This window comes from Bos taurus, chromosome 14 (genome assembly GCF_002263795.3).
Source record: "Bos taurus isolate L1 Dominette 01449 registration number 42190680 breed Hereford chromosome 14, ARS-UCD2.0, whole genome shotgun sequence".
Taxonomy (NCBI): Eukaryota; Metazoa; Chordata; class Mammalia; order Artiodactyla; family Bovidae; genus Bos; species Bos taurus.
Genome location: NC_037341.1, coordinates 77,704,872 through 77,732,845, shown reverse-complemented (window position 1 = coordinate 77,732,845; position 27,974 = coordinate 77,704,872). Strand labels below are relative to the sequence as shown.

Genomic DNA, 27,974 nt, shown 5'->3' with positions numbered 1-27,974 from the left:
ACACAGTGATGCAAAATGACCATAAAAGGTAAAAAGGAAAAAGAAATAAAACTAAAGACGATATCATACAATGGACAGTGAACTCTTTTTAAAAAAACAAATTCCCTGCAAAGACTCTCTGATATGAAAAGGCAATTAGGCATTCTTTAACTCAACTTTATTCTCAGTGGTAGGCCTCATGTGTGACCTGTCAGACTCACTTGGACAATTCCAGTGAAAATAGCTAACCTATCCTACCCATTAGACCTGACCATTAGAGAGGTCACACTTCAGTCCCACAGGATAAATTCATCCTGCCAGTATGTTTGGTATATACAAAAAGGCAAAATGGCTGTCTGAGGAGGCCTTACAAATAGCTGAGAAAAGGAGAGGCTAAAGACAAAGGAGAAATGAAAGATATACCCATTTGAGTACAGAGTTCCAAAGAATAGCAAGGAGAGATAAGAAAGCCTTCCTCGGTGATCAGTGCAGAGAGATAGAGGAAAACAATAGAATGGGAAAGACCAGAGATCTCTTCAAGAAAATTAGAGATACCAAGGGGATGTTTCATGCAAAGATGGGCTCGATAAAGGACAGAAATTGTAGAGACCTAACAGAAGCAGAAGATATTAAGAAGAGGTGGCAAGAATACACAGAAAAACTGTACAAAAAAGACCTTCATGACCCAGATAATCACGATGGTGTGATCACTCACCTAGAGCCAGACTATTTCAATTCTAAAAGATGATGCTGTGAAAGTGCTACACTTAATATGCCAGCAAATCTGGAACGCTCAGCAGTGGCCATAGGACTGGAAAAGGTCAGTTTTCATTCCAATCCCAAAGAAAGGCAATGCCAAAGAATGCTCAAACTACCACACAATTGCACTCATCTCACACGCCAGTAAAGTAATGGCTCAAAATTCTCCAAGCCAGGCTTCAACAAACAGTACGTGAACTGTGAACTTCCAGATGTTCAAGCTGAATTTAGGAAAGGCAGAGGAACCAGAGATCAAATTACCAACATCCGTTGGATCACAGAAAAAGCAGGAGAGTTCCAGAAAAACATCTATTTCTGTTTCATTGAGTGCTCTAAAGCATTTGACTATGTGGATCACAATAAACTGAGGACAATTCTTAGAGATAGGAATACCAGACCGCTTTACCTGCTTCCTAAGACATCAGTATGCACGTCAAGAAGCAACAGCTAGACCTGGACATAGAACAACAAACTGGTTCCAAATTGGGAAAGGAGTACGTCAAGGCTGTATATTGTCACCCTGCTCATTTAACTTATATGCAGAATACATCATGAGAAATGCTGTGCTGGATGAAGCACAAGCTGGAATCAAGATTGCTGGGAGAAATATCAATAATCTCAGATACACAGTTGAACACCACCGTTATGGCACAAAGTGAAGACAAACTAAAGAGCCTCTTGATGAAAGTGAAAGAGGAGAGTGAAAAAGCTGGCCTAAAGCTCAGCATTCAAAAAATTAAGATCATGGCATCCAGTCCCATCACTCCATGGCAAACAGATGGAGAAACAATGAAAACAGTGACAGACTTAATTTTCTTGGGCTCCAAAATCACTGCAGATGGTGACTGCAGCCATGAAATTAAAAGATGCTTGCTCCTTGGAAGAAAAGCTATGACCAACCTAGACAGTATATTACAAAGCAGAGACATTGCTTTGCCAAAAAAAGTCCATCTAGTCAAAGCTATGGTTTTTCTAGTAGTCATGTATGTGTGTGAGAGCTGGTCTATAAAGAAAGCTGAGTCCTGAAGAATTGATGCTTTTGAATTGTGGTGTTGGAGAAGACTCTTGAAAGTCCCTTGGACTGCAAGGAGATCTAACCAGTCCATCCTAAAGGAGATCAGTTCTGGGTGTTCATTGGAAGGACTGATGTTGAAGCTGAAACTCCAATACTTTGGCCACCTGATGTGAAGAGCTGACTCATTTGAAAAGACCCTGATTATGGGAAAGATTGAAGGCAGGAAGAGAAGGGGACAACAGAGGATGAGATGGTTGGATGGCATCACTGACTCAATGGATATGAGTTTGAGCAAGCTCTGGAAATTGGTGATGGACAAGAAAGCCTGACATGCTACAGTCCGTGGGGTCACAAGGAGTCAGACATGACTGAGCAACTGAACTGCATATATTTTGTAAAAAATAGAGATTAAAAAAAAATGATGTCCAAAAATTAGAATATTACAAACATATACCACATATTTATGCATCAGTGCTCCTTATACTGAGCTGAAATAGACTTTGTTTGCATTTGGTTTATGTACCCTTTTATGGCCTCTGAAACTAAGCTGAATGTCTAATTTCTTGTAATAGAATAGAATGTAATAGCCAATTAAATACATAAAAGAATTATAGTATTGTAACCCTTCCAAAACTTCTGAATAAGAAGTCAATATAAGTGGCCATAGACGCTCAACTTAGTTGCATTCAAATTTTGGTCAAAGAATCTTTGAAGCCTTCTATTCTCTAGATCAGTTTAGTTCAATTGCTCAGTCATGTCCGACTCTTTGTGACCCCATGGACTGTAGCATGCCAGGCTTCCCTGTCTATCACCAACCCCTGGAGCTTGTTCAGACTCATGTACATCAAGTCGGCGATGCCATCAACCATCTCATCTTCTGTCGTCCCCTTCTCCTCCTGCCTTCAGTCTTTCCCAGCATCAGGGTCTTTTCTAATTAGTCAGCGTTTTGCATCAGGTGGCCAAAGTCTGGAGTTTCAGCTTCAGCATCAATCCTTCCAATGAATATTCAGGACTGATATCCTTTAGGATGGACTGGTTGGATCTGCTTGCAATCCAAGGGACTCTCAAGAGTCTTCTCCAACACCACAGTTCAAAAGCATCAATTCATTGGTGCTCAGCTTTCTTTATGGTCCAACTCTCACATCCATACATGACTACTGGAAAAACCATAGCTTTGACTAGATGGAGCTTTGTCGACTCTGGATAAATATCAGTAATTTTTTCAGCTACTTCTCCTGTACATTAGTTTTGGATCTTGAACCACTGTCATCCCTCTTCTCTGGGTATTCTGTAGTTTATTAACTGCAGACTGTGGTACTCAGAATGGAAAATGGTTCTCCAGATATAATCTGCTGCTGCAGCCTATAATGTGACTGCTAGTTCTGTTCTGAATAGACTTTGGATTAGATTGGTATTGTGTCTGGTTACAGATGTTGAACTGCACACGTGAATTAAACTCTGCCCCCTCCTGATACTGCATTAAAATAATGTCTAGGTTTTAAAAAAGAAAATTCTTAGACATAAAAGAGAATGAGAACAAAATTTTAGAAGCTGGAAAGCTGAAGGAGAACTCTGCCTGACTTAACACATTCTATAAATGAGTCCAGTTTTAACCACAGAACTCCCGAAAGGCTCAGAATCAAAGCTATCATATTCCTATGGAAAAGAGGGTATAAATGGCTAAAAGTCTCTTAGGAAACAGATTTCTATGTCACCATTCCCAACTCTTCCTGGTCCACTAGAAGCCCTAAGAAGTTTCTTCTAGGAAAGTGAAAACAACACATTTCAGATGTAATAGACAACTAACAAATTTGAAGGCAGTTTTTAACGGAGAAAAGCAGAAATTTACAGTTACTATAGAAATTCCAGGAGAAGGCAATGGCACCCCACTCCAGTACTCTTGCCTGGAAAATCCCATGGACAGAGGAGCCTGGTAGACTGCAGTCCATGGGGTCGCTAGAGTCAGACATGACTGACCGACTTCACTTTCACTTTTCACTTTCATGCATTGGAGGAGGAAATGGCAACCCACTCCAGTGTTCTTGCCTGCAGAATCCCAGGGACGGGGGAGCCTGGCGGGCTGCCGTCTGTGGGGTCGCACAGAGTTGGACACGATTGAAGTGACTTAGCAGCAGCAGCATAGAAATTCCAAGAATTCTTTTCCCCTTCGGCTGCCAGACTACTGGTAGGCCACTGGAAGAGGTTTTAATTGGGAATATGAGCAACTTAAGAAAAAATATTTAAAGACATTGGCATGGGTACAAGCCAAGGAAACAGTATCACCCTTTAGAAACAAGATCCCGTTATTCTTACAAAACTGCCCATCCATATTTTAATACTGTTAATATGAGCAGACAGGGTTCACCAGATGGCAGAAAGCATTTAACATTAAAACCAAATACCAAAAAAGAAGAGAAAAAGAACGAAAAAACTGGAGGAAGCAGATTGAGCAGGAAGAATAAAACTTCAAAATAAAACAGTGAACCGTTGATTAATACCCTCAGAGAGAAAGAGAAGATATTATGTTCACGAAATAAAAGCACAAGATTAAAACTCAGTATTTAAAAGGCAGATAAAAGTGGTTTTAGAAATTAACATATGATAGCACAAATAAATAATGCAGAATTGAAAGACAAAATTGAGGAAATTCTCCCAGACAATACAAAAGAAACTACAGATGGAAAATAGGAAGGGAAGGGTATGGAAATTACTAGATGAATATCTGAAAAACAGGGTTTCAGAAAGAAAGGGGAGAAGGATCATCCAAAAAAAAGTTTTTCAGGGAAAAAGTTAACCAAAACTGAAGAACATAGTCAACAAGATTGAAAGGATGCCCTGAGTGCCTGTAACTGATGCACATCAAAGCAGGAAACGGTGACATTTCAGAACACCGGGCCAAAGATAAGATCCTATAAGCTCCCAGAGAGACATCGAGGACAAGAGACAGAAAGTGTTTTATGTAAAGAAACAGGAGTCAGAATGCCAATGGGGTTTTCAGCAGCCACACTAAAAGCTGGAAGGCAATGAAAACAGGCCCTAAAAATTCTGAGAGAAGTATTTGCAGGCTGTAGTTCTATACCTAATTCCCAAAGCAAGGAGTTAGACTCCAAAAGGGAAACACATGACTTTCCCAAAGCAGGGTATCCAAAGGCAAAGGGAATCCTGAGGATGATGGTGAGGAAGATTCTAGCATACGAGTTAAGAAAGAGACCTGGAAATAACTGAGTCCAGAGAGACCAGTTCAGAAGTTCCAGGAGAGACTTTGTCAAGAAGATGAAACGGGTCCGGTGGCTAATAGGTGGGGAAGTGAGTTCATTGAGATGAGACTTACACATGTGGCTGAGGAGCAGTAAGTTTACATAAGCATTTGTACAAATCAAAGAGGCATAGAAGTACGTAGAGAATTAAGTTAACAACACACAAACACCCAAAGGAAATGGGTGTTTCTTTTACCTCCAAAGAAAGTAAAATACTGTTTGGGAAAGAAAAAAGTACTCATTATATACTAACAGCTTAGCTTCCCAAAGTATTTACATAGTTAAATTTATGTAAAAACTGAAAATTGATCTAATCTAATTTATAATATAGCTCTCTAAGGAGATGGGAAGTGGGAACTTGTAGACAGAGAACTGAGTCTCCAGTTTCCCAAGGGTGATGTCAGTAGACAATGAATAAAACTAATCAAGAAGTAGCAATAGAAACATCCTGTTTGGGAAACAAAACCAAGTTTTTAACAGATTAGCTACGCAAATGCAAAGCCCTTAAAGAGCTTAGAATGGTGAAGCAAGTGGGACTTGCTATTTTTCTTAACAAATCTTATGGAAATATTTAACTACAAAAGTTGTTTTCAAGAAGCCCAATTTACAGGGTGACAGGGATGAGATTGAGTTGTCTTTAGCAAATGGATCAGAGCTTTCCCAACTACTTCTTGGAGAGATCCTGTGACATCCATCAGATAAGTGTCACTGGACACGTGTTAAAAATGACAAGGAAGACTTCACTCAAGACTGCTGTGGTCAGGGTCAAAATATTGCAATTTCAAAAAAAAAAAAAGACTATTGCAATAGGGGATGGAAATTGAACTCAACTCTACTAAAACAAAAGGCAGGAAGGTTTTTAAATGCAAGAGTGCGATGATGAAAATGTATTGGAGGATATTAGTAGGGAGGTTGATCAATAAGATGAGGCCACCTGTGTTTGCTGACTGTGCCTATGGAAGTCAGGCTCCTGTTGGTCCACGGAGACCGGGAGACAGGAGTCGTCCCATCTTTTTCTAATGATTGAATTTCAAAGGGAGGGCCTCCAGGTCTTGAGAAGACATGCCAGATTTGTAAAAAGATGTACACTTCAAAGAAGCATAGAAAGAATCCGCAGTTGCAAGGATTCTAAAGTAAACGCTCTAAGAAAAAGGAAGTCAGGACCATAGAATGAAGGCTGTCAAAGAGCAGTTATGCCAAGGCTAACAGCAAGGTTTTCTTTGTAATAGCGTAGTCATAGCCTTTCAGAGCGGACCTCTTTCTCCTCTAAATACACACTTCTTTCCATGTCCGACTTCCGTCACATCACCATGTAACAAATCCTGTCATCCACACTGCCGACCTCAACATCATCTTCTGACCCTACTATGACTAGCGTTGCAAAATCTGACCTTTGGCATCCTTTTACTCAACACCTTCTATTTTCTGATTGCTGTTCACTCGTTCAGGGAGTTGTGTCTGACTCTGTGACCCCATGGACTGGAGCACGCCAGGCTTCCCTGTCCTTCACCATCTCCTGGAGCTGGCTTAAACTCTTGTCTATTGAGCCATTGATGCCATCCAACCATCTCATCCTCTGTCGTCCCCTTCTCCTCCTGCCTTCAATCTTCCCAGCATCAGGGTCTTTTCTAATGAGTCGGCTCTTCACATCAGGTGGCCAAAGTATTGGAGTTTCAGCTTCAACATCAGTTCTTCCAGTGAATATTCAGGAATGATTTCCTTTAGGATGGACTGGTTGGATCTCCTTGCAGTCCAACAGACTCTCAAGAGTCTTATCCAACACCACAGTTCAGAAGCATCAATTCTTCAGTGCCCAGCTTTCTTTAGGTTCCACCTCTCACATCCATACATGACTACTGGAAAAACCATAGCTTTGACTATACAAACCTTTGTCAGCCAAGTAATGTCTCTGCTTTTTAATATGCTATCTAGGTTGGTCATAACTTTTCTTCCAAGGAGCAAGCATCTTTTAATTTCACGGCTGCAGTCACCATCTGCAGTGATTTTGGAGCCCAAGAAAATTAAGTCTGTAACTGTTTCTATTGCTTTCCCAGGAACTTTTTCTGGAATTCTCTTGCTTTTTCTATGATCCAGTGAATGTTGACAATTTAACCTCTGGTTCCTCTGCCTTTTCTAAATCCAGCTTGAACATATCGAAGTTCTCAGTTCACGTACTGTTGAAGCCTGGCTTGGAGAATTTTGAGCATTACTTTGTTAGTGTGTGAGATGAGTGCAATTGTGCAGTAGCTTGAACATTCTTTGGCATTGCTTTTCTTTGGGATTGGAATGAAAACTGACCTTTTCCAGTCCTGTGGCCACTGCTGAGTTTTCCAAATTTGCTGGCATATTGAGTGTAGCACTTTCACAGCATCATCTTTTAGGATTAGAAATAGCTCAGCTGGAATTCCATCACCTCCACTAGCTTTGTTCGTAGTGTTGCTTCCTAAGGCCCCCTTGATTTTGCAGTCCAGAATGTCTGGCTCTAGGTGAGTGATCACACCATCGTGGTTATCTGGGTATGAAGGTCTGTTTCGTATAGTTCTTCCATGCATTTATACCACCTCTTCTTAATGTCTTCTGCTTCTATTAAGTCTATGCGGTTTCTGTCCTTTTTTCCAATGGTACTGCTAATACCCAAGCCCACTCACATGCTCTGTTGCCCTTTTCTTATTTTTTTAAGAACTTTTAGCTGTTCTCTCCAATTCTAGTTTGTTTCCTCCCTAATTCATCTTCCATGGGACACATGGATTTATACTGCTAAAACATCCAAGGGCCCAGTCTCTGAAATTAACAGAGCTAGGTTCACATCCTACAAGAAACTTATTTCCAGGACTTACTAGCTGCAGAAAATTTGGAAAGGTCCTTATAAAATGTATAAAATGAGTAAAATAATATCTGTTCCTTAAAAGTAGTGGGATTTAAACAAACACAGTATCTCAGTAATTTTTTAATGATTTTATTGAATTTTTGGTTACCTCTACTACCAAGGGTGCTTCTTGTGAACACTTTGAGGTCATTTTGTCCCAGAATGTACTGATGTAACTAATATTTTAATCTAAAAGCATTCTTCTTGAATAGCTTCCCTAATGCTCATTTATGTCATTATTAGTAATGCCAGTCATAAAATGTACATCTTTCTAATTGACAGTTACTGGAATAATTGAGTTAAATTCATATTATATACAAGTGTTGCAGAATTTTTTAAAAATATAGTTTATATTTCCAATGCAAAAACAATGGTTTCAGGATACTAGCTGACTCTGATGAGTAATGTGACTGTTTTATGTCAACATCCTTTCCAACCATCTGCTAAGTACAATTCAGCTAGCAATTAGCTAGCAATTAAGCCAGCATTTCAAAAAACTTAATTGCCAACTCAACCAATTTTCAGAGTTATATTAATGATAATAGCTCTACAGCAAACTGAATTTAATAAAAATGCTTCTAACATAAATCCCAACCATTCTAACTTGTTTTCTAGATCATATATATGTGTTGAAATAGAATGAGATGTACAGGAAAAGCATTTGAGTATGAGGATTGAAATTTAGTATCAAGTTCTTTCCTTTGAAGGCTTCTTAGAGCCTGAGGCATTTTTCCTTAAACAGAGTATTTACCTGTCACTTGCACGTCTTTTCCTTTGATAGCCACTGCTTAGTTTGAACATGTATCCCTAAGCAGACTTCTTCATTCTTGAATTTAAAATTACCTGGTTCCTCCCTCCTACTCTGTTGGTAGGAACATAAGTTGGTTCGGCCACTGTGGAAAACAGCATAGATGTTCCTCAGAAAACTAAAAACGGAATTAACACACAAGCCAGCAATCCCACTCTTCGGCATATATCTGGACAAAACTATAATCCAAATGATATATGCACCCACATGTTTATAGACACACTATTCACAATAGCCAATATATGGAAACAACTTGCACGTCCATGGACAGATGAAGGGATAAAAAAGATGTGGTGTATATATATATATATATATATATCCACAATGGAATACTACTCAGCCACAAAAACAACCAAATAATGTCATTTGCAGCAACATGGATGCAACTAGAGATTATCGTATTGAGTAAGTCAGAAAAAGAAAGATAACAACAGATGGTATCACTTGTATGTGGAATCTAAAATATGACCCAAAGGAACCTGTCTATGGAACAGACTCAGAGACATAAAGAGCAGACTTGTGCTTGCCAAGGGAACTGGGGCTGGGGGAGGGTGAGCTGGGAGGGTGGGGCCAGCAAATGTCAGTTTTTATATACAGGACCAAGAAACAGGCTTCTGCTTCATTGCAGTAGTCCCTGCCGCCCCAGGAGCGACATTCAATAGCCCATGATAAACCCTAATAGAAAAGAATGCTTCTTTAAAAAGCCTGTGAGTGTATACAGACACACATTTGTGTTATATGTGTGTAACTGAATCACTTTGCCGGACAGCAGTAATTAACAGTATTGCAAACCAATTATACTTCAATAAAAGATTTTAAAATTAAAAAAATTTAAGCCTAAAAAAAATTGTCTGGCTTCTGAGTCAGCACTCACCTGGTGTGTTAAATTAGGCCTTTTTCTTGAGCTATGTTAGGAAACAACCCAGGCTGTGGAGTCAGACAACCTGTGATGGGGATTCCAGCTCATTGTAGCCACCCTCCCGAACATCTACATGCCTCACTTTCTCCCTCTGGAAAATGGGAAATAAGCCTGCCCTTCAGGACGCTTCAGTGCCTAAGGGTAATGAATGTCCCATAGTCAGCACTTTGTAAGCACCCACTAACTTGCAACCAAAATGAACATTTATCTGTTGGAATTCATAGTTTATAGAATATTAGAGATACTTTTTAGGCACAAGCTATGAACTTGTTGGCTCCTGACATATTCTTTTTAAAAATCTAAAACTAACTCACTGTTCTCCCAAAAGAAATGTTGTGGTCACACTCACTCTGACTTGAAAAGTCAGTGAGGACTCCCAGACACCAGTGTTCAAAGGCAGCTCGCCTCTGACCTACACCTGAAGTCTTCACAGATTATTTTTCTCCTCAAGACCTGTCAGAATAACCGTGAACAACTTTTCTCTGAGACTCTCTCTCACTCCGCAGTTGACTTTGCCTTAGCGGTGTGGGGCTCTTGTGTAGAATGTGGCAAGGAGGTTTCTTTTAGTTTCTTGCTGAATTTATATTGTTGCTACCATGGTGCCAAATTCAAAAATCGCTTTGACTCTGTGAAAAGAATTTGATGCCCAAACATTTATTTTCATTTTTTAGCTCCTTAAAAGTTCAGGAATATATTCAACAAATATTTAATTTGCACATACGGCTCTGAGTTAAAAAATCTATAAAAATGTTTCTGACCCAAAGAAACTTCAGTAGTAGAGTTATAAATGCACACATGTGCGCACACACATATGATCACAATAAAAAGTAAAAATAAGTAGAAAAAGAATTGCAGATAAATAGACTGCTATGACATTAAGAATAAACTAAAAACCTACAACTACTACTAAGCTACTCATTTCTAGTAGAAGTAAAATTAGATAATTATTCAAAAAAAAAACAAGTTGCTTTCTTTCTATTTTAGCAATATAGTAACTGGATCAAAACTGCTTATTGTGAACCAACAGTTTAATAAACAAGATAAGCTTTCATGTGTGTTTTTTTTTTTCATGAAACCTATCACCATTTAGTGATTATAACATTTTCCAGTGATAATGACAAAAATCTGTGATGACCACATTACTAAAGCACATATTGATTATATGTCTGTTAAACTCCTATGAATCAAGTAAGCCTTTTTTCTCAACTCAGATAATATCTCCTGTTCATTTAGCTTTCAAATTAATGAGTGGATGAATGAGGATGTTATAGGGTTTTTTGGAATATGCTATATTAATGCACAATTGCCTTTGAAATAGGTCATCAGAGGAGTTACACATATATTCCATATTAATACACAAAACAGAGTAACTTAAAACATCGTCTGTCTAAACAGAAATTAAGGGACCATGTCAAAGCCAAAATTGTCTTTGTAATATATAATTCTTAATGATCAGTAGTGATGAATTATTTTGCCATGGAAAATTTATCTATAGCCATTAAGCAATCCATACAGATTCAACTCAATAATTATTTGGAACCTCCTAAGGTAGCATGTTTGTGTAGCCTTTATTTAAAAACATATTCACTTCTTTCTCCTCAGTTGAGTACACTGAAACCCTCTGAAAGATGTTATTTTTATGCTCATCTTTCAGAAAAGAAAATTACAATTACTAGAACTAGTAATGAGCAAAAGTGTGGATCTCAAATCCTATATTCTCTCTAATACCTTCTCTCTTCTGTGTATGAGGCATTCAGTGAGGGGTACAGAGCACATCAAAATATTTCTTGATAACTGACCTGTATTGCATTTTTCACTTAACAAAAGATCAATATCTTTATTATCCGCTTAGAGTGTGACAATGACCTTTTGAAGCAATAGCTCAAGTTTCAAGGAAGCTTAAACACTAATGAGAAAAGGAGAGGATGACAGGGGAGCTATTCGATCCCAGCTTTGGTTAATCAAAGGAGAAGGGATTGTATTCAGCTAAGAAGATCAGGAAAGTCAGCTTGGATTCCAAAGATAACTGAATCATATTGTTATGTAAAGCCAAATGAGAATTACACAGCTCCTAGACCTGGTCCTGCATAGATTCTGTGACAGATTTTCTAGAGTCGGCGGGGAACTATATATATATATAAACTTTCAATATCAAAAAGTGGCGATTTTTAAAGAACAAGTATTTCTGATATCATTAGAGAAGAAAGAGAGATGCCAGATTAAATGAATTTCCAATAGAATGTGAATTTTAACCAGAAGCCCATTTATGTATGATAACAAAAGAATAAACACAATGATTTAAAATAAGAAAGTTTAGCACTTGGAAAAGTTGTAAGGTTGGGAACATTTTTTAATAAAATACTAGTTATCCAATGCCAAACCATTTTCTTTCTTTCTTTTTTTTTTTTTTTGGTCTTAAAATGCCGACACCAGGATTTGAGAGCCGGAGCATTTGAACAAGCATCGTAGTGACCCAAAGTGGCTAGAAGGAAGGGCATCAAGTGATAAGTACAAACTTAGGAGAAAGAGTAGAAGATCGGACCAGAGTAGCAAATCCACGTGCCCTCCAAGGGATCGTGATATAGACGCAGCAGAGTAGAGCATATGACACGATTAATGCCGGAGGAGTCCAAGCTTTTCTGTGCTCTCTCTAGTCTGCCCATCCTAGCTTTTTTTAAAATTTAAAATATAGTTTATTTTCATATTGTGTTATCTCCAAGTCTACAGCAAAATGATTCATACTTTTTTTTCTATTCTTTTCCATTATAGGTTATTGCAAGATATTGAATATAGTCCTCTGTGCTATACAGTAAATCCTGGTTGTTTATCTGTTTTAAATATGACAACTTATATCTGCTAATCCCCTAGTCCTGATTTATTCCTTCCCTCCCCTCCCTTCTGGAGACCACAGATTTTTCTGTGAGTTTGTTTCTCTATTTGTATTGGGCTGGACAAAAAGTTCAGGTTTTCCCATAAGATGTTACTGGAAAACCTGAGCAAACTTCTTGTCTAACCCAATACATAAGTTCCTCTGTACTGTTCTTCGATTTCAAATATAAGTGATATCGTATGACATTTGTCTTTCTTTATCGACTTTCAGCACTTAGTCTGATAATCTCTAGGTCCATCCATGTTGCTGCAAGAGGCATTATTTCATTCTTTTTATGGTCAAGTGTATTGCATTTTGTGTGTGTGTGTGTGTGTGTGTGTGTGTGTGTGACGTATCTTCTTTATCCATCATTTGTTGATGGACACTTAGGTTGCTTTCATGTCTTGGTTATTGAAAGTAATGCTGCTGTGAGCATTGGGGTGCAAGTGTCATTTCCGATTAGAGTTTCCATCTTTTCTGGCTATATGTTCAGGAGTGGGATTATATGTATAATCAGGAGTGGATTATACAGTAACTCTGTTTTTCATCACAGTTTTTTTCTCAGCGGGTACTAGTCACATGTGTGTAGCTTGGTCAGCCTCAGTTAAAGGTCTGGAACTGCAGAAAGCAATGATATGTGAAGAGAGACGAGATGAGTAAAATCTCGCAATTTTCAGTAACAGTTAAGTTCACTGTGGTTTTGGTTGTATCTCTTGCCTAATTTACCTTTCTTTTAATCCAGATATTTAGGTTATTTTCTCTAGACTAAACTTTTTTTTCTTTAACCTATTTCCCTATTTGTAAATAAATAATTTTCTAGATTTAGGAAAAAAACTTTGGTTAGCTCTAACAGTAACCACTTTGTAGTGATCATAGGACTTTCTATGTAAAATTTATTTAGATGTCAGAGAAAAGGGGAGAATTTATGCCTCTTGCTTCCATCAGAACATTCAGATATGCAAATGAAGATAAAATGTATAGCTTTCAAAGCAGAGTTTACATCATCATATTGTTACACAGAAAAATCTGAAGCTAACAAATTGATTTAAAAATCTATCAAGGAATAATATATAGTCCGCATCTATACATGTAAAGTAAATGTGAAGAGAAAGTGCCAAAGTGTTGTCATTTTAAAATGCCTCTACTAATTATTCTTAGCCTTAGTTTAATCAGTCAGCTCTTTTCTTCTGAATAACCTCAGTCCCACAGGTTTTTTCACTGTTATTCTCTGGTCTTATCAGCCTTCTTGTTTCAGACTTGTTGGTTTTGTTATTGTTGTCTTAACACATTCGCAATGAGATGTATACCTTTTTATATGTAACAATACACATTTATGTTATCTTCCATAGTCTGCAAAACACTTCCCAAAAATAAACTTCATTAATCCTCATAATCTACATATTATTTTGAAAGCTTTTTTGTACTTGAGGAAAGGTCAGCTTAATATGTTTGTATGGCCTGACCAAGTAGCTAAAACAGACTCAATCCTCTGTGTATAATTCACTGGTGAATAACTAAGCTGGAACTAGTAGTCTGTCCTGGGCAGCAGGGCCAGGGCACAACGCTTCTGTCTTCTTTTCAATAAATAAACTTTATTACTTGAAGATGTAAAATGCAAGAACTCATTTAGAGGCACCATCACCATTTTTCCAACAGCATTTGCTTACTTCATGTCTTTGTGTCTCATCTTGGTGTTTCTTGAAATATTTAAATCCTCCACCAGCAAAATGATTATGACTCACTGAAGGTTCAGATGATGAATACGATTTTTCAGTCACAAAGTATTTTTTAATTAAGGTATGTACATTGTTTTTAGACATACTGCTGTTGTCACCTTAATAGACTATAGTGTAAACATAGCTTTTATATGTACTGAGAACCAAACAGTTCATGTGACTCGCATTATTTTGATATTTACTTTTTTGCAATGGTCAAACTGAACCCACGGTATCTCCTTGACATTACACCTGTATTTCATAAGTAACTATTATTGCAATTTTAAATTATTTATAGAAGATCTCTGCTTATTTGTACATAATGTTTATCCATTTATTGATTTACATATTTGCAAAGATTTGTTCTGAGTCACAATGTATATGACAATGTTTATTTCTTTTTTAACCCATATTATGAAAGAGTCCAGGAATGAATACCCCCAAAATATTTTGGCCCTATAAACTATCCTTACTGCTATAAAATATAAGCCCACTCAAAATGTAACATCTTTTAAAACTCAAAGCAAATATTTGGGTAACCATATGATCAAATAATAATAGCCAAAATGAGTGAAAAGCACCCAGCTTTAGGGATAGTTGTGTACACATGGGAATAAGAGAAGGAAGTACCTAAGAATGATCTCATTTATTCAATACTCAGTCCTTCTTGATATTTTCACAAAAGATGAAAACCAGCCACTAGGGAAAATAATTATTTTGTTGTCTGCATAATTCCCAACTTGGGCAAATTTCTGTTAATGGAATGCGCACACCCTGGTATTAGAAAGAGTTCTCTTCATGTAGAATGTAGCTTCATTTGTTGAGCACTTATTATTTGCAAATCACTAAGCACTTGGATTCACTACTTGAAGTGGTATCTATCCCCATTGTGTGGGTGAGAAAATGGAGGCATAAGGAGGGTTAATCATTTAAGAATCCCAAAGCTGGTAAGTGATGAAGCTCTTGAACCTGGCCCTCCAACCCCAGAATTTTAACCATTGCAGTTAATCACATCTCCCAACAAAATTTAGAATAAAATATCAAAGGATTGGTCACATGGACGTGCTGTCTGACAGTCAACATACCTGTTTTTGCACTTTTTTCCTCAGTGAATTTTTGTCTTTTTCACTTGGGTTTGAACTTATCAATGAGCTTTCCTCGTCCTCCTTCCTTGAGTGAACAAGTTCTACTTTTATCTGATTTCCCCCTTTTTTCTTGCTGTATTTTCTCCTCAGAGGAAACGTTCTGATATAGCCAGAAAGATTAATCTGTTTATGTAAATCTTTGTTTCTTTGTATACACAGACCCTCTGGATTCCCCAAACTTCGCTAATTCTGTAACACATGATTACCTGTAAACACATGCCTGTATATGAACATAATTTACACAACTGAATTAATTTGACCTTAGCATGACTTTGTCTTCCTCACACCCTTCATAGTACGGTGTTTGCCCATTCCTATACTGCTTTTTCATGGTTTATCCAGTGGCTTGTGAGCACCCCAAGGTAGCAGTCGTTTGCTTTCTCCCCCTCCTCCAGAAGCTCAGAAGAAGCAGCTGGAAGCGAGTCTAGAGCTGATCCAGGATGAGTGTGTGTCAGAGAACGCGGACCACTCCGCGGAGGAGCCTGCAGAGGGAGCGCCCGACGCTGACGGGGAGGAGCTGACCGATGGCGTGGAGGAGGACTTCGACGAGGACGGGGCTCACGAGCTGGTAGGGAACAGTCCCGGCATGTCCGCAACCGGTTCGTTGTAAAGCAGAGGTGAATTCTCCGGGGCTTATTTCTTCCTCCTGTGCGCATGCTTAAGGCACACATGGACAGTGCTCTGCACATAATAAGTGCTCAATATACTTTTGCTAATTTAAAATATGAGGGAACAAATGAATGAACAAGAACATTATAGGTTAGAATTATATATTCGCAGTCTCAGATGAAAAATTCTCAAGTGCTTCATCACAACAGGAATCTTGCGTTTGAGCCATTACGCATGAGCTGTATGTGGGTATGAGATCCTGGCAATAAAAGTCATCTACTGCAAGACACATGGCCCTCCTCCCAGTTAGCAGTGTCACTCACTGATGACGACTGTATTGGTTACATGGTCAGCAGCCCTGTGCACTCTGCTCACTACGGTTGCCCTTCAGCGTGAGGCCAGTTTATCATCCCGTGTCTGTGCTGCTTGACGACCAGCTCTTATGAGCTGTAGATTTAAGACCTGATTCTTTACATGTTTTATTTCCCCAATGTTGTATAACTGTACTGCTCATTTCCAGATGTTCTTTCCTGTATAAACACACCAGGGAAATACATGCTGGTAATATTGGTAAATATATGCTGATGAGGATGCTATTTCTCATATTTTATCAGCCATGAAATTAAATATGCTATCTTTAAGGGGACTGACTAATACAAATGATGAGAAGGCAAATGTGTGTGTGTGTGTGTGTGTGTGTGTGTGTGTGTGTGTGCTGCCAACTCTCAAATATATATGGACTGCTTATATTAAACTTGACTTAATCCTCGGTAATACCAGATTCCCATCTGTTTGAATACCCACTGTTACTGAGGTAATTTTGCTGTGGTTGTTGTTTTAGCATGGTAACTACCCTGTCCTTGTTTCATCTGTGGAATTCTGTATTGATTTTTTAACATTCCAAATCTGTTTAAACTGCATGGTACCTTTATTTAAGCTTTTGAGATAGGAGCCTTTAACAACTATTCTTATTTCTACAAAAGTCTGCCTCGGTTTGAAGGGTTTAAGTACCTGTTTTTAGACTGTTTTGATTTCTGGAATCCATTGAGCAGGGACTAGAATGAAAGGCTGGCAAGTGTCTCTGCTGCTCCTCAGGCAGGACTTTAATCCACCAGCACAAGCTCCTCAGCCCATTCCAGTCCGACTTTCGTTGTCACTGTCTCAGCGTGACTGCTCTTGTTGAGGTCTCAGGACGCTTCCATGATGTCATTACTAATGGTTGCCTCTCTGTTCTTATTTTAATTTACCCCTCAGTGGAATTTGGCTAGAAACTGTTTAGGAGAATTTCTCAGAATACCAAATGCTCATTCTTACCCAGCTGTGCTAGAAACTTTCCCTCCACATCCCCACTTTAAATACTGAAGTCGCCCTGGGCTTTGTCGTGGGTCACCTTCTCTCTCTACACACTTTACCAATGTAACTTCATCAAATACCAGAGCTTTAAGTACTATTTATAGGCCAGAGATTTCTAAATCTAACTTTCTACTTCTTATCTCTTCCTGGAATTCTAGACTCGAGTAGATGCCTATCTCCTCAGAGCTGTTCGATAAGCAGTTGAAACTTAACATGCCAGAAACATTCTTGATTTTTCCAGCCATCTTATTCCTTTCCAGTATTCCTCATTCTCATACATAGCATCATCATCCACACAGCTGTTAAAAACCAAAAAGACTGAGATTACTTTTGATTTGTTCCACCTATCCCCATTAATTCTACCTCCAAATTGTAGCCCAAAGCTAGTTACATCTCCAGTACAGCAAAACTGATCTTTTTGCTTTAGCCCATGCAATCCATTCTCTGCACAAGAAGGATAAAAGTCATTTTAAACTGTAACCCAGACAATGCTGCTCCTTTGCTTAAACATCTACTTTTTATAATGCTTTTTATCATATTTCAAATCAAAATCCCCAAGTGTGTGAATTTAAATTATGATGAAGTCAGGTGGAAGAGGCTGAGAGAGACAGAGAACATGGTGAGAAAAATGGAGAAACTCCCTGGTGCTGATAGGAAAGAAGTCTAGGAACCTTCGACATAAAGAGGAACACTGTTTCATTGCAACAAACTGTATTAAGTCTGAGGATGTGGTGGCAGGTCCTTAAAGGAGTTCAAACACGAATTAGAAGTCAGATAGTGATAATCTCTGAAGCGTGAGTTGTTGTTCAGTTGCTAAATTGTATCCAACTCTGTGATCCCATGGACTGCTTCCCTGACCTTCACTATCTCCCTGACTGTGCTCAAACTCATATCCATTGAGTCAGTGATGACATTCAATCATTTCATTCTCTTTTGTCCCCTTCTCCTCCTGATCTCAATCTTTCCCAGCATCAGGGTCTTTTCAAATGAGTCGGCTCTTCACATCAGGTGGCCAAAGTATTGGAGCTTCAGCTTCAGCTTCAGTCCTTCTAATGAATATTCAGGGTTCAGTTCTTTTAGGATTGACTGGTTTGATCTCTTTGCTGTCCAAGAGACTCTCAAGAGTCTTCTCTAGCACACAATTTAAAAGGATCAATTATTTGGTGCTCAGGCTTCCTTATGGTCCAACTCTCACATCCGTACATGACTACTGCAAAAAACATAGCTTTGACTATATGGAATTTTGTTGGCAAAGTAATGTCTCTGCTTATTAATATGCTGTCTAGGTTGGCCATAGCTTTTCGTTCAAGGAGCAAGCGTCTTTGAATTTTGTGGCTGCAGCCACCATCCACAGTGATCTTGGAGACCAAGAAAATAAGGCCTGTCACTGTTTCCATGGAGTGAGGAGAGATGGGCATTATCATAGGTTTGAGGAGAATTGAGAAGATTTGAAGAAGCTAATATGAAAAGCATAGAAGACCACTAATTTGAAAATATATAAATATTGATGGTTAATGTTCATAGCTAGCTGAGGTTAAAGACCAAGAATTAGAGTACTCCTCTAATTCTGCAAACTTTAAGGTGGATCAGAAGTACCTGGAGCTTGTTAACTCCCATTCCAGATAGTTAAAAATGCAGATTTCAGTGTCCCATTCCAAGCATCTCTGATGAGTATGCTGAGTGTCTCTGTTCAGTTCAGTTCAGTTCAGTTCAGTCGTTCAGTCGTGTCTGACTCTTTGTGACCCCATGAATCGCAGCACACCAGACCTCCCTGTCCATCACCAACTCCCGGAGTTCACCCAGACCCAAGTCCATCGAGTCAGTGATGCCATCCAGCCATCTCATCCTCTGTCGTCCCCTTCTCCTCCTGCCCCCAATCCCTCCCATCATCAGAGTCTTTTCCAATGAGTCAACTCTTCACATGAGGTGGCCAAAGTACTGGAGTTTCAGCTTTAGCATCATTCCTTCCAAAGAAATCCCAGGGCTGGTCTCCTTCAGAATGGACTGGTTGGATCTCCTTGCAGTCCAAGGGACTCTCAAGAGTCCTCTCCAACACCACAGTTCAAAAGCATCAATTCTTCGGTGCTCAGCCTTCTTCACAGTCCAACTCTCACATCCATACACCACAGGAAAAACCATAGCCTTGACTAGACGAACCTTTGTTGGCAAAGTAATGTCTCTGCTTTTGAATATGCTATCTAGGTTGGTCATAACTTTCCTTCCAAGGAGTAAGCGTCTTTTAATTTCATGGCTGCAGTCACCATCTGCAGTGATTTTGGAGCCCCCAAAAATAAAGTCTGACACTGTTTCCCCATCTATTTCCCATGAAGTGATGGGACCGGAAGCCATGATCTTCATTTTCTGAATGTTGAGCTTTAAGCCAACTTTTTCACTCTCCACTTTCACTTTCATCAAGAGGCTTTTTAGTTCCTCTTCACTTTCTGCCATAGGGGTGGTGTCATCTGCATATCTGAGGTTATTGATATTTCTCCCGGCAATCTTGATTCCAGCTTGTGCTTCTTCCAGTACAGCGTTTCTCATGATGTACTCTGCATAGAAGTTACATAAGCAGGGTGACAATATACAGCCTTGACGTACTCCTTTTCCTATCTGGAACCAGTCTGTTGTTCCATGTCCAGTTCTAACTGTTGCTTCCTGACCTGCATACAAATTTCTCAGGAGGCAGATCAGGTGGTCTGGTATTCCCATCTCTTTCAGAATTTTCCACAGTTTATTGTGATCCACACAGTCAAAGGCTTTGGCATAGTCAATAAAGCAGAAATAGATGTTTTTCTGGAACTCTTGTGCTTTTTCCATGATCCAGCGGATGTTGGCAATTTGATCTCTGGCTCCTCTGCCTTTTCTAAAACCAGCTTGAACATCAGGAAGTTCACGGTTCACGTATTGCTGAAGCCTAGCTTGGAGATTTGTGAGCATTACTTTACTAGCATGTAAGATGAGTGCAATTGTGCGGTAGTTTGAGCATTTTTGACATTGCCTTTCTTTGGGATTGGAATGAAAACGGACCTTTTCCAGTCCTGTGGCCACTGCTGAGGTTTCCAAATTTGCTGGCATATTGAGTGCAGCACTTTCACAGCATTATCTTTCAGGATTTGAAATAGCTCAACTGGAATTCCATCACCTCCACTAGCTTTGTTCTTAGTGATGCTTCTAAGGCCCACTTGACTTCACATGCCAGGATGTCTGGCTCTAGGTCAGTGATCACACCATCGTGATTATCTTGGTCGTGAAGATCTTTTTTGTACAGTTCTTCTGTGTATTCTTGCCATCTCTTCTTAATATCTTCTGCTTCTGTTAGGTCCATACCATTTCTGTCCTTTATCGAGCCCATTTTGCATGAAATGTTCCTTTGGTATCTCTGATTTTCTTGAAGAGATCCCTAGTCTTTCCCATTCTGTTGTTTTCCTCTATTTCTTTGCATTGATGGCTGAAGAAGGCTTTCTTATCTCTTCTTGCTATTGTTTCGAACTCTGCATTCAGATGCTTATATTTTTCCTTTTCTCCTTTGCTTTTCACTTCTCTTCTTTTCAAAGCTATTTGTAAGGCCTCCCCAGATAGCCATTTTGCTTTTCTGCATTTCTTTTCCATGGGGATGGTCTTGATCCCTATCTCCTGTACAATGTCACGAACCTCATTCCATAGTTCATCAGGCAGTCTATCTATCAGATCTAGACCCTTAAATCTATATCTCACTTCCACTGTTTAATCATAAGGGATTTGATTTAGGTCATACTTGAATGGTCTAGTGGTTTTCCCTACTTTTTTCAATTTAAGTCTGAATTTGGCAATAAGAAGTTGATGATCTGAGCCACAGTCAGCTCCCAGTATTGTTTTTGTTGACTGTATAGAGCTTCTCCATCTTTGGCTGCAAAGAACATAATCAATCTGATTTCGGTGTTGACCATCTGGTGATGTCCATGTGTAGAGTCTTCTCTTGTGTTGTTGAAAGAGGGTGTTTGCTATGACCAGTGTGTTCCCTTGGCAAAACTCTGTTAGCCTTTGCCCTGCTTCATTCCATATTCCAAGGCCAAATTTGCCTGTTACTCCAGGTGTTTCTTGACTTCCTACTTTTGCATTCCAGTCCCCTATAATGAAAAGGACATCTTTTGGGGGTGTTAGTTCTAAAAGGTCTTGTAGGTCTTCATAGAACCGTTCAACTTCAGCTTCTTCAGCGTTACTGGTTGGGGCATAGACATGGATTACTGTGATATTGAATGGTTTCCCTTGGAAACGAACAGAGATCATTCTGTCGTTTTTGAGATTGCATCCAAGTACTGCATTTTGGACTCTTTTGTTGACCATGATGGCTACTCCATTTCTTCTGAGGGATTCCTGCCTGCAGTAGTAGATATAATGGTCATCTGAGTTAAATTCACCCATTCCAGTCCATTTCAGTTCAATAATTCCTAGAATGTCGACATTCACTCTTGCCATCTCTTGTTTGACCACTTCCAATTTGCCTTGATTCATGGACCTGACATTCCAGGTTCCTATGCAATATTGCTCTTTACAGCATCGGACCTTACTTCTATCACCAGTCACATCCACAGTTGGGTATTGTTTTTGCTTTGGCTCCATCCCTTCATTCTTTCTGGAGTTATTCTTCCACTGATCTCCAGAGCATATTGGGCACCTACTGACCTGGGGAATTCCTCTTTCAGTATCCTATCATTTTGCCTTTTCATACTGTTTATGGGGTTCTCAAGGCAAGAATACTGAAGTGGTTTGCCATTCCCTTCTCCAGTGGACCACATTCTGTCAGATCTCTCCACCATGACCTGCCCGTCTTGGGTTGCCCCACGGGCATGGCTTAGTTTCATTGAGTTAGACAAGGCTGTGGTCCTAGTGTGATTAGATTGACTAGTTTTCTGTGAGTATGGTTTCAGTGTGTTTGCTCTCTGATGCCCTCTTGCAATACCTACCATCTTACTTGGGTTTCTCTTACCTTGGACATGGGGTATCTCTTCAAAGCTGCTCCAGCAAAGTGAAGCCACTGCTCCTTACCTTGGACGAGGGGTATCTCCTCACCGCCGCCCTTCCTGACCTTCAACGTGGGATACCACCTCTAGGCCCTCATGTGCCTGGGCAGTCACCGCTCCTTGGATGTGGGGTTGGTCCTCCCAGCCGCCGCCCCTGGCCTCGGGCATGGGTTTGGTCCTCCTGGCCACGGCCCCTGGCCTCGGGTGTGAGGGCGTGGGGTAGCTCCTCCCGGCCGCGGCCCCTGACCTCAGACTTGGGTAGCTCTTCTCTGCTGTTCCTGCTCCGTTGCAGCCTGGCACTCTCGGCCGCTGCCCCTGACCTCGGATGTGGGGTAACTCCTCTTGGCCGCGCCTAGTGCGCCGGTCGCAGCGGCCGTCGCGCCTAGTGCGCCGGTCGCAGCGGCCGTCGCGCCTAGTGCGCCGGTCGCAGCGGCCGTCGCGCCTAGTGCGCCGGTCGCAGCGGCCGTCGCGCCTAGTGCGCCGGTCGCAGCCGCAGAGTGTGTCTGAGACTTCACATTTCTAACAGGTTCCCACATCGTGCTGCTGCTGACAGTCTGGGGAGCTCTTTGAGAACCGCTGTTACGGAGGCATCAGCCAGCATAGCTGTGAGGTTCTCTCCATCAGATTTTATCGGTTGGGTTGTCAAATAAATCAAACACAACCAATAAATAGAGTCGAGGATGTAAGCAACAAAGAGTGGAAATCATGGAATTGAACCTGAGCAGGGAAGTCAGGGAACAGAAGAGGGGACTAAGAAGAAGAAAACAGAGGCATAGAGTGAATAGAAGCCCCTATAGTGGGAAGGACAAGAGGAAAGAAGAGGAAATAAATAAGAGAAAAGTGATGGCTGTCCTCAGAGACTGAGAGAGTTCAGAGGTGTTGACAGATAATGAGAAAATCCATGGGCAGGGCTGATGGAAGTGAGATCAGAGGGAAAGTCCCTGAATCAGGAAGAATTCAGGAAAGCGAGGGCCTCGGATGCAAGACGGCTCATCTACATGTGCATGAGATCACTCCAAGTATTAGCTAGGAGTAAGAGGAAGACAGAAAATGCCAGCTGTCGTGAAAAAGATAGCAAGGCCCATTCTAGTCCCAGACCTGTCACTGTCTGATCCAGGCGATTCACCTTCATTGTAACTTCTCTCTCAACTTTCTTATTTGCAAATAGCAAAGTTAGATTGAAAATTTCTAAAATCAATTCTGTTTGATCTTTCCTCTGAGTGAATCTGTGTTCCAGGAACACTGTTTCTGAAGGTCAAGGGTTTAGCATGAAGCCAGCGGAACAAAGCAAACCATGGTGTTCCGTTTATGCTCTAAACGCACAGGAAGTAACTGATTAGAACTCTTGCTGCTGGAGGTTCTCAGGTTCTTTCTCCCTCAACCTCTGCTTTATAACTGGGGGACTTAGCTAATGGGAGGTAAGGATACTATCTCCAGTATCTCCTTTTGTTCCTAAGCCTTGTAAAATAATGAGTGAGCGTGAGTAAATTCAGTCCCTGTGGTCTAAATGGAGACTGCGGAGTCACTCCTAGGAACTGGCCAAGAGAAAACTCCCTGTTCTACTGTTCTCTCTTTTCCTGACCACATGATCTGAGTCATCCTTGGTTCCTAGAAAGGAAAGACATATATCTTCTCTTTTTGAAGGGCAGATGTGATTACAGATTCAGCAAGAATATAGTCTATCAATAATTAGGTTTTTAGTGCCTACAGTTGTAACTAAAAAGAAGAGCTGGTATCCATGTGCTTAGGCAGCTGCTCAGAGAAAATCTAAAATGAATGGGAAATAAGACTTGTATCTTGTACAATAAACAAGGGAGATCCAGCAAAATGTGTTAGAGGAGTAGCCATAAGTGGTGGCACCCCTTTCAGAGCTTGTGAAAAGCTGACGGCGTGAACACTAAGCTCTATGCATCGTCTAGATCTAAATATCCAGTTAGTGGGTTCCATTTCCATTAAGCAATCCATTCAGTCTACATTTAGGGGCCTGTTGTGTGTGAACCAGGTGCTATAAAAGCTGTGCAGATAACTAAAATTATTGCTTTTCTATAAAATGAAATATTTAAGTCAATGGTTCTTCTACTCCAGTAGCTTAGTGCCTAGAGAAGACTTATTTCCTTATGTAAAAGTAATAGACTTGGACTTGATAATTTATGAGAAGTCAGCCAAGGCTAAAAATCTGTGACTCTACAATAATCTATGCCCATATATTTCATTAGTGCCTGTAAGTTAAGGTTTGAATATGTTTTAAATTGAACTCTAGATCTACACATTGTACATACAATTATCAAACTGCTACCATACTCATTTCTGAATAAACCCACTAGCAAATATTTATTGATTGACCACTAATGAGATTTTTGCTATGGGAATAGTGACGGAAATCATATTTTTTCCCCTTAAGAAGGCGGTGAATTAACTGAGGATAAAGGCTATAAGAAAAACATACTAAGCAGTATATCATGATAAGACCCATATGAAAGATGCAATTTACAACTGGGGAATCACACATACCTGGGAAGTCAATGAAGGCTCCTGGCAGAAGAGATATTAGAAATTTACCTCAAAGGATGCTAAGTTAAGGAAGAGCACCTGCTAACATGCACAAGAATATTCAAATCACCCTTCATTGTTTTCAGATCATTTTACGGAAAGTATATTTAATGTCCAAAATACATTAGGTGTTTCATATTATGTGGGGGGTGGGAGCACGGATGGATAGACAGATAGCAAAGTAGATTTTTTTGTAAAACTACTAAAAACTTCACAAATAAAATATTTGCCTTTCAAACTCTTTTACTTTTTCCATATCCCCGTTCATATAAAATGACATAATCCATAAAGTAGTAATCTGTGGCGAAATGGAAATTCTATAGAGAAGTGAGGGCTTTGTTGTTCAGTCGCTAAGTTGTATCCAACTCTTTGCCACCCCATGGACTGCAGCACCCCAGGCTTCCCTGTCCTTCACTATCTCCTGGATCTTGCTCAAACTCATGTCCATTGAGTCGGTGATGCCATCCAACCATCTCATCCTCTGTCATCCCCTTCTCTCGCCTTCAGTCTTTCCCAGCATCAGGGTCTTTTCCAATTAGTCAGTTCTTTGCATCAGGTAGCCAAAGTATTGGAGTTTCAGCTTCAGCATCAGTCCTCCCAATGAATATTCAGAGTTGATTTGTGCTGTTAATTTAAAAGGGCAAATGAAATCTCCCCAGGTGCATGAGAAAAGATGAATGAGAAAGGTGACTGTGCACATCCAAGGACATCACAAACTGTCAACTTCATTCAGGAGACATTGAGAGTCTGATGAGTGTTTTCCAAAGCAAAGTTTTTGGTCAACTTATATCCAAAGGCCTAAGGTGCTTCTTAAAATGCTAATATAGATTATCTGGGGAAGAGTTCAGAAATCTGTCTTTTTATCAATCTGAGGTTTGAAATGACAGAGTGACATCAAATCCCAAAGGAAACTGTAGACAGTGCAAACATTTAAATGCATTAGAGAATTTGAGCTTTTTTGAATTCTACTTGTAATTACTTCTGCTGAGTACATGTAGTCAAATCAGGCAAATCTAGTAAGAATCCACAGTAGAATTACCTAGCTGGCGAGTCTCATACTTAGGTATGCAAGTTGAGTACTACATTAGAGTACATCTTTCAGCATTTAACAAAATATTCAACTAAGCAGTGAGTCACCTGGGCTTACAAGCTATTGAATTTCTGTGCACACTTGGGAAGGTGTGGACCGCAAATCCTGTGCTGTAATTGAAGAGAACTCAAAGCAGGCATTCTGATATACCATTGAAAAACTGCAATGCATAAAGCATTTAATCAATATTCTTGGTCTTTATGAAGTGGACTGAAAACATTTCCTTCTTTTTGAAGCTTTCTGTTTCTTTCCTAATTAAATCCGTCACCTGAATGCTCCCCCATATCCTCATGCTGCAGTCTCTTTTTAATATTGTCATTTGGACTAAACACTAGCTGGAGGACAAACAGGAATTTGGGAGGCACATTCCCAAAGGTGGTGCTAAGTGAGTGAGTTAGTGGTATGTATCACAAGGGAGCAAGAAAGTGTTTACTCAGCCTTTTGCTTTGAGTCTGTATTCAAGACCTTCATCTCGACCTCTGGCACGCCATCGTAGGCTGTCTTCCCAATCCTCCTGCCACAGATAATAAGGACAGAAAGAAAGTTTCCACCCATAGTTTGGAAGCAGTCAGGGATGACCAGTCCTGGTGCATGTGTACAGCATGCATGCCCTGCTTCTGAGGTACAAAGGGCCAGGGCCATGACAGCTCCGTGACCAGCAGTGCTCAGGGGAAATAGGCTATGGCTAAGCCTTTGATCAGCAGAAAAGGGTGTGCTAGGCTGACATTTCAGAGAAGGCAATGGCAACCCACTCCAGTACTCTCGCCTGGAAAATCCCATGGACAGAGGAGTCTGGTAGGCTGCAGTCCATGGGGTTGCTAAGAGTCGGACACGACTGAGCGGCTTCACTTTCACTTTTCACTTTCATGCATTGGAAAAGGAAATGGCAACCCACTCCAGTGTTCTTGCCTGGAGAATCCCAGAGATGGGGGAGCCTGGTAGGCTTCCATCTATGGGGTCTCACAGGGTCGGACTGAAGTGACTTAGCAGCAGCAGCAGCAGGCTGACATTTCTGCTCTGGCGTCCCACCTTGGAATCCAGCCTCTTCCTCTGCCCTTTCTGTAATAAATGTTCCTCAGAGTCAATCTCACACTAGTTTGTTTGGCATCTCCCTTGATTTCAATCAAGGAGAAGGTAATGGCAACCCACTCTAGTGTTCTTGCCTGGAGAATCCCATGGACAGAGGAGCCTGGTAGGTTACCGTCTATGGGGTGGCAAAGAGTCAGACGCGACTGAGTGACTTCACTTCACTTCTTCACTTTGCTTTGATTTCAATCATTTTTATTTTAGCTGAAGAACTCTGCTTAGACCATTAGGGTAAACTTTCATTTTCCCCGGAAGGCTTGATGGCTGGGTTGTTAAATCTGAACTCTGTCTTCAGTCGACAGAAGCAGTTCAGATCTTCATGACTTTGGACAAGCTGGTTATCTGTGTCTTTCGTAGCCCAGAGCTCTCTGTGAAAAGTTTGCCACGTGCTTGAAGTTTCGTTGTAGGGCATTTGTATTTTGCACGTGTGTTTAACTTCATCCATTTAATCTTGTTACCTTGAATGCTTCCAGGCCTATCTAGGTGTAAATTAGATCCCGGTTAAGTTAACAGTAGAAGTCTAGAGCATCATAGGAACCCTCGCAGGGCTGCAGGACCTCGCTGTCCCCCGCCAGCCTCTCTGGTTGTTCCCGGGAGCCCGGGAGGATCCCGGCCCTGTGCGGGAGCGCATCCCCTGCCGCCCGCCCCTCACCTGCCCCCCGCCCCTCACCTGCCCGCCCCTGAGAGCACAGTCTTGCGGCAGCCCTGCTGCTGCCTTTGTGACAGAATATCTATCGCCCTCTGCCAGTAGGGCTGCCTCGTCCGCACCAACGATGCGACACCCGCACGGCGCACCTGGATCCGGATCCCCTCAGGCCTCCGCCTGAAGCCGCACCAGACTCAAGACTAAAACTGGGAGATCGTAGCCCTCTCTCCCGCTCCACGTTAGACGTTAGCACCCAGAGCTTGAAGCCTGAGCCTGTAAAATCTTTGAGGGCCGAGAGTTCGTGGAGA

At 40.6% G+C, this 27,974-nt stretch overlaps 1 protein-coding gene across 12 annotated transcripts in view; it reads left to right on the top strand.

Annotated features, from left to right (window-relative positions):
* The window catches only part of RALYL (RALY RNA binding protein like), an 829,513-nt gene that overhangs the window by 764,160 nt on the left and 37,379 nt on the right, over positions 1-27,974 (top strand). For 7 of the 12 annotated variants that reach the window (XM_010812207.4, XM_010812208.2, XM_059893231.1 and 4 more), the window contains one exon: positions 15,728-15,949. The exons of 1 other annotated variant lie outside the window; for it this stretch is intronic. In XM_010812207.4, coding sequence (XP_010810509.1) covers positions 15,728-15,942 — 215 coding nt within the window. In that variant the 3' untranslated portion in view covers positions 15,943-15,949. 12 annotated transcript variants of the gene reach the window in all.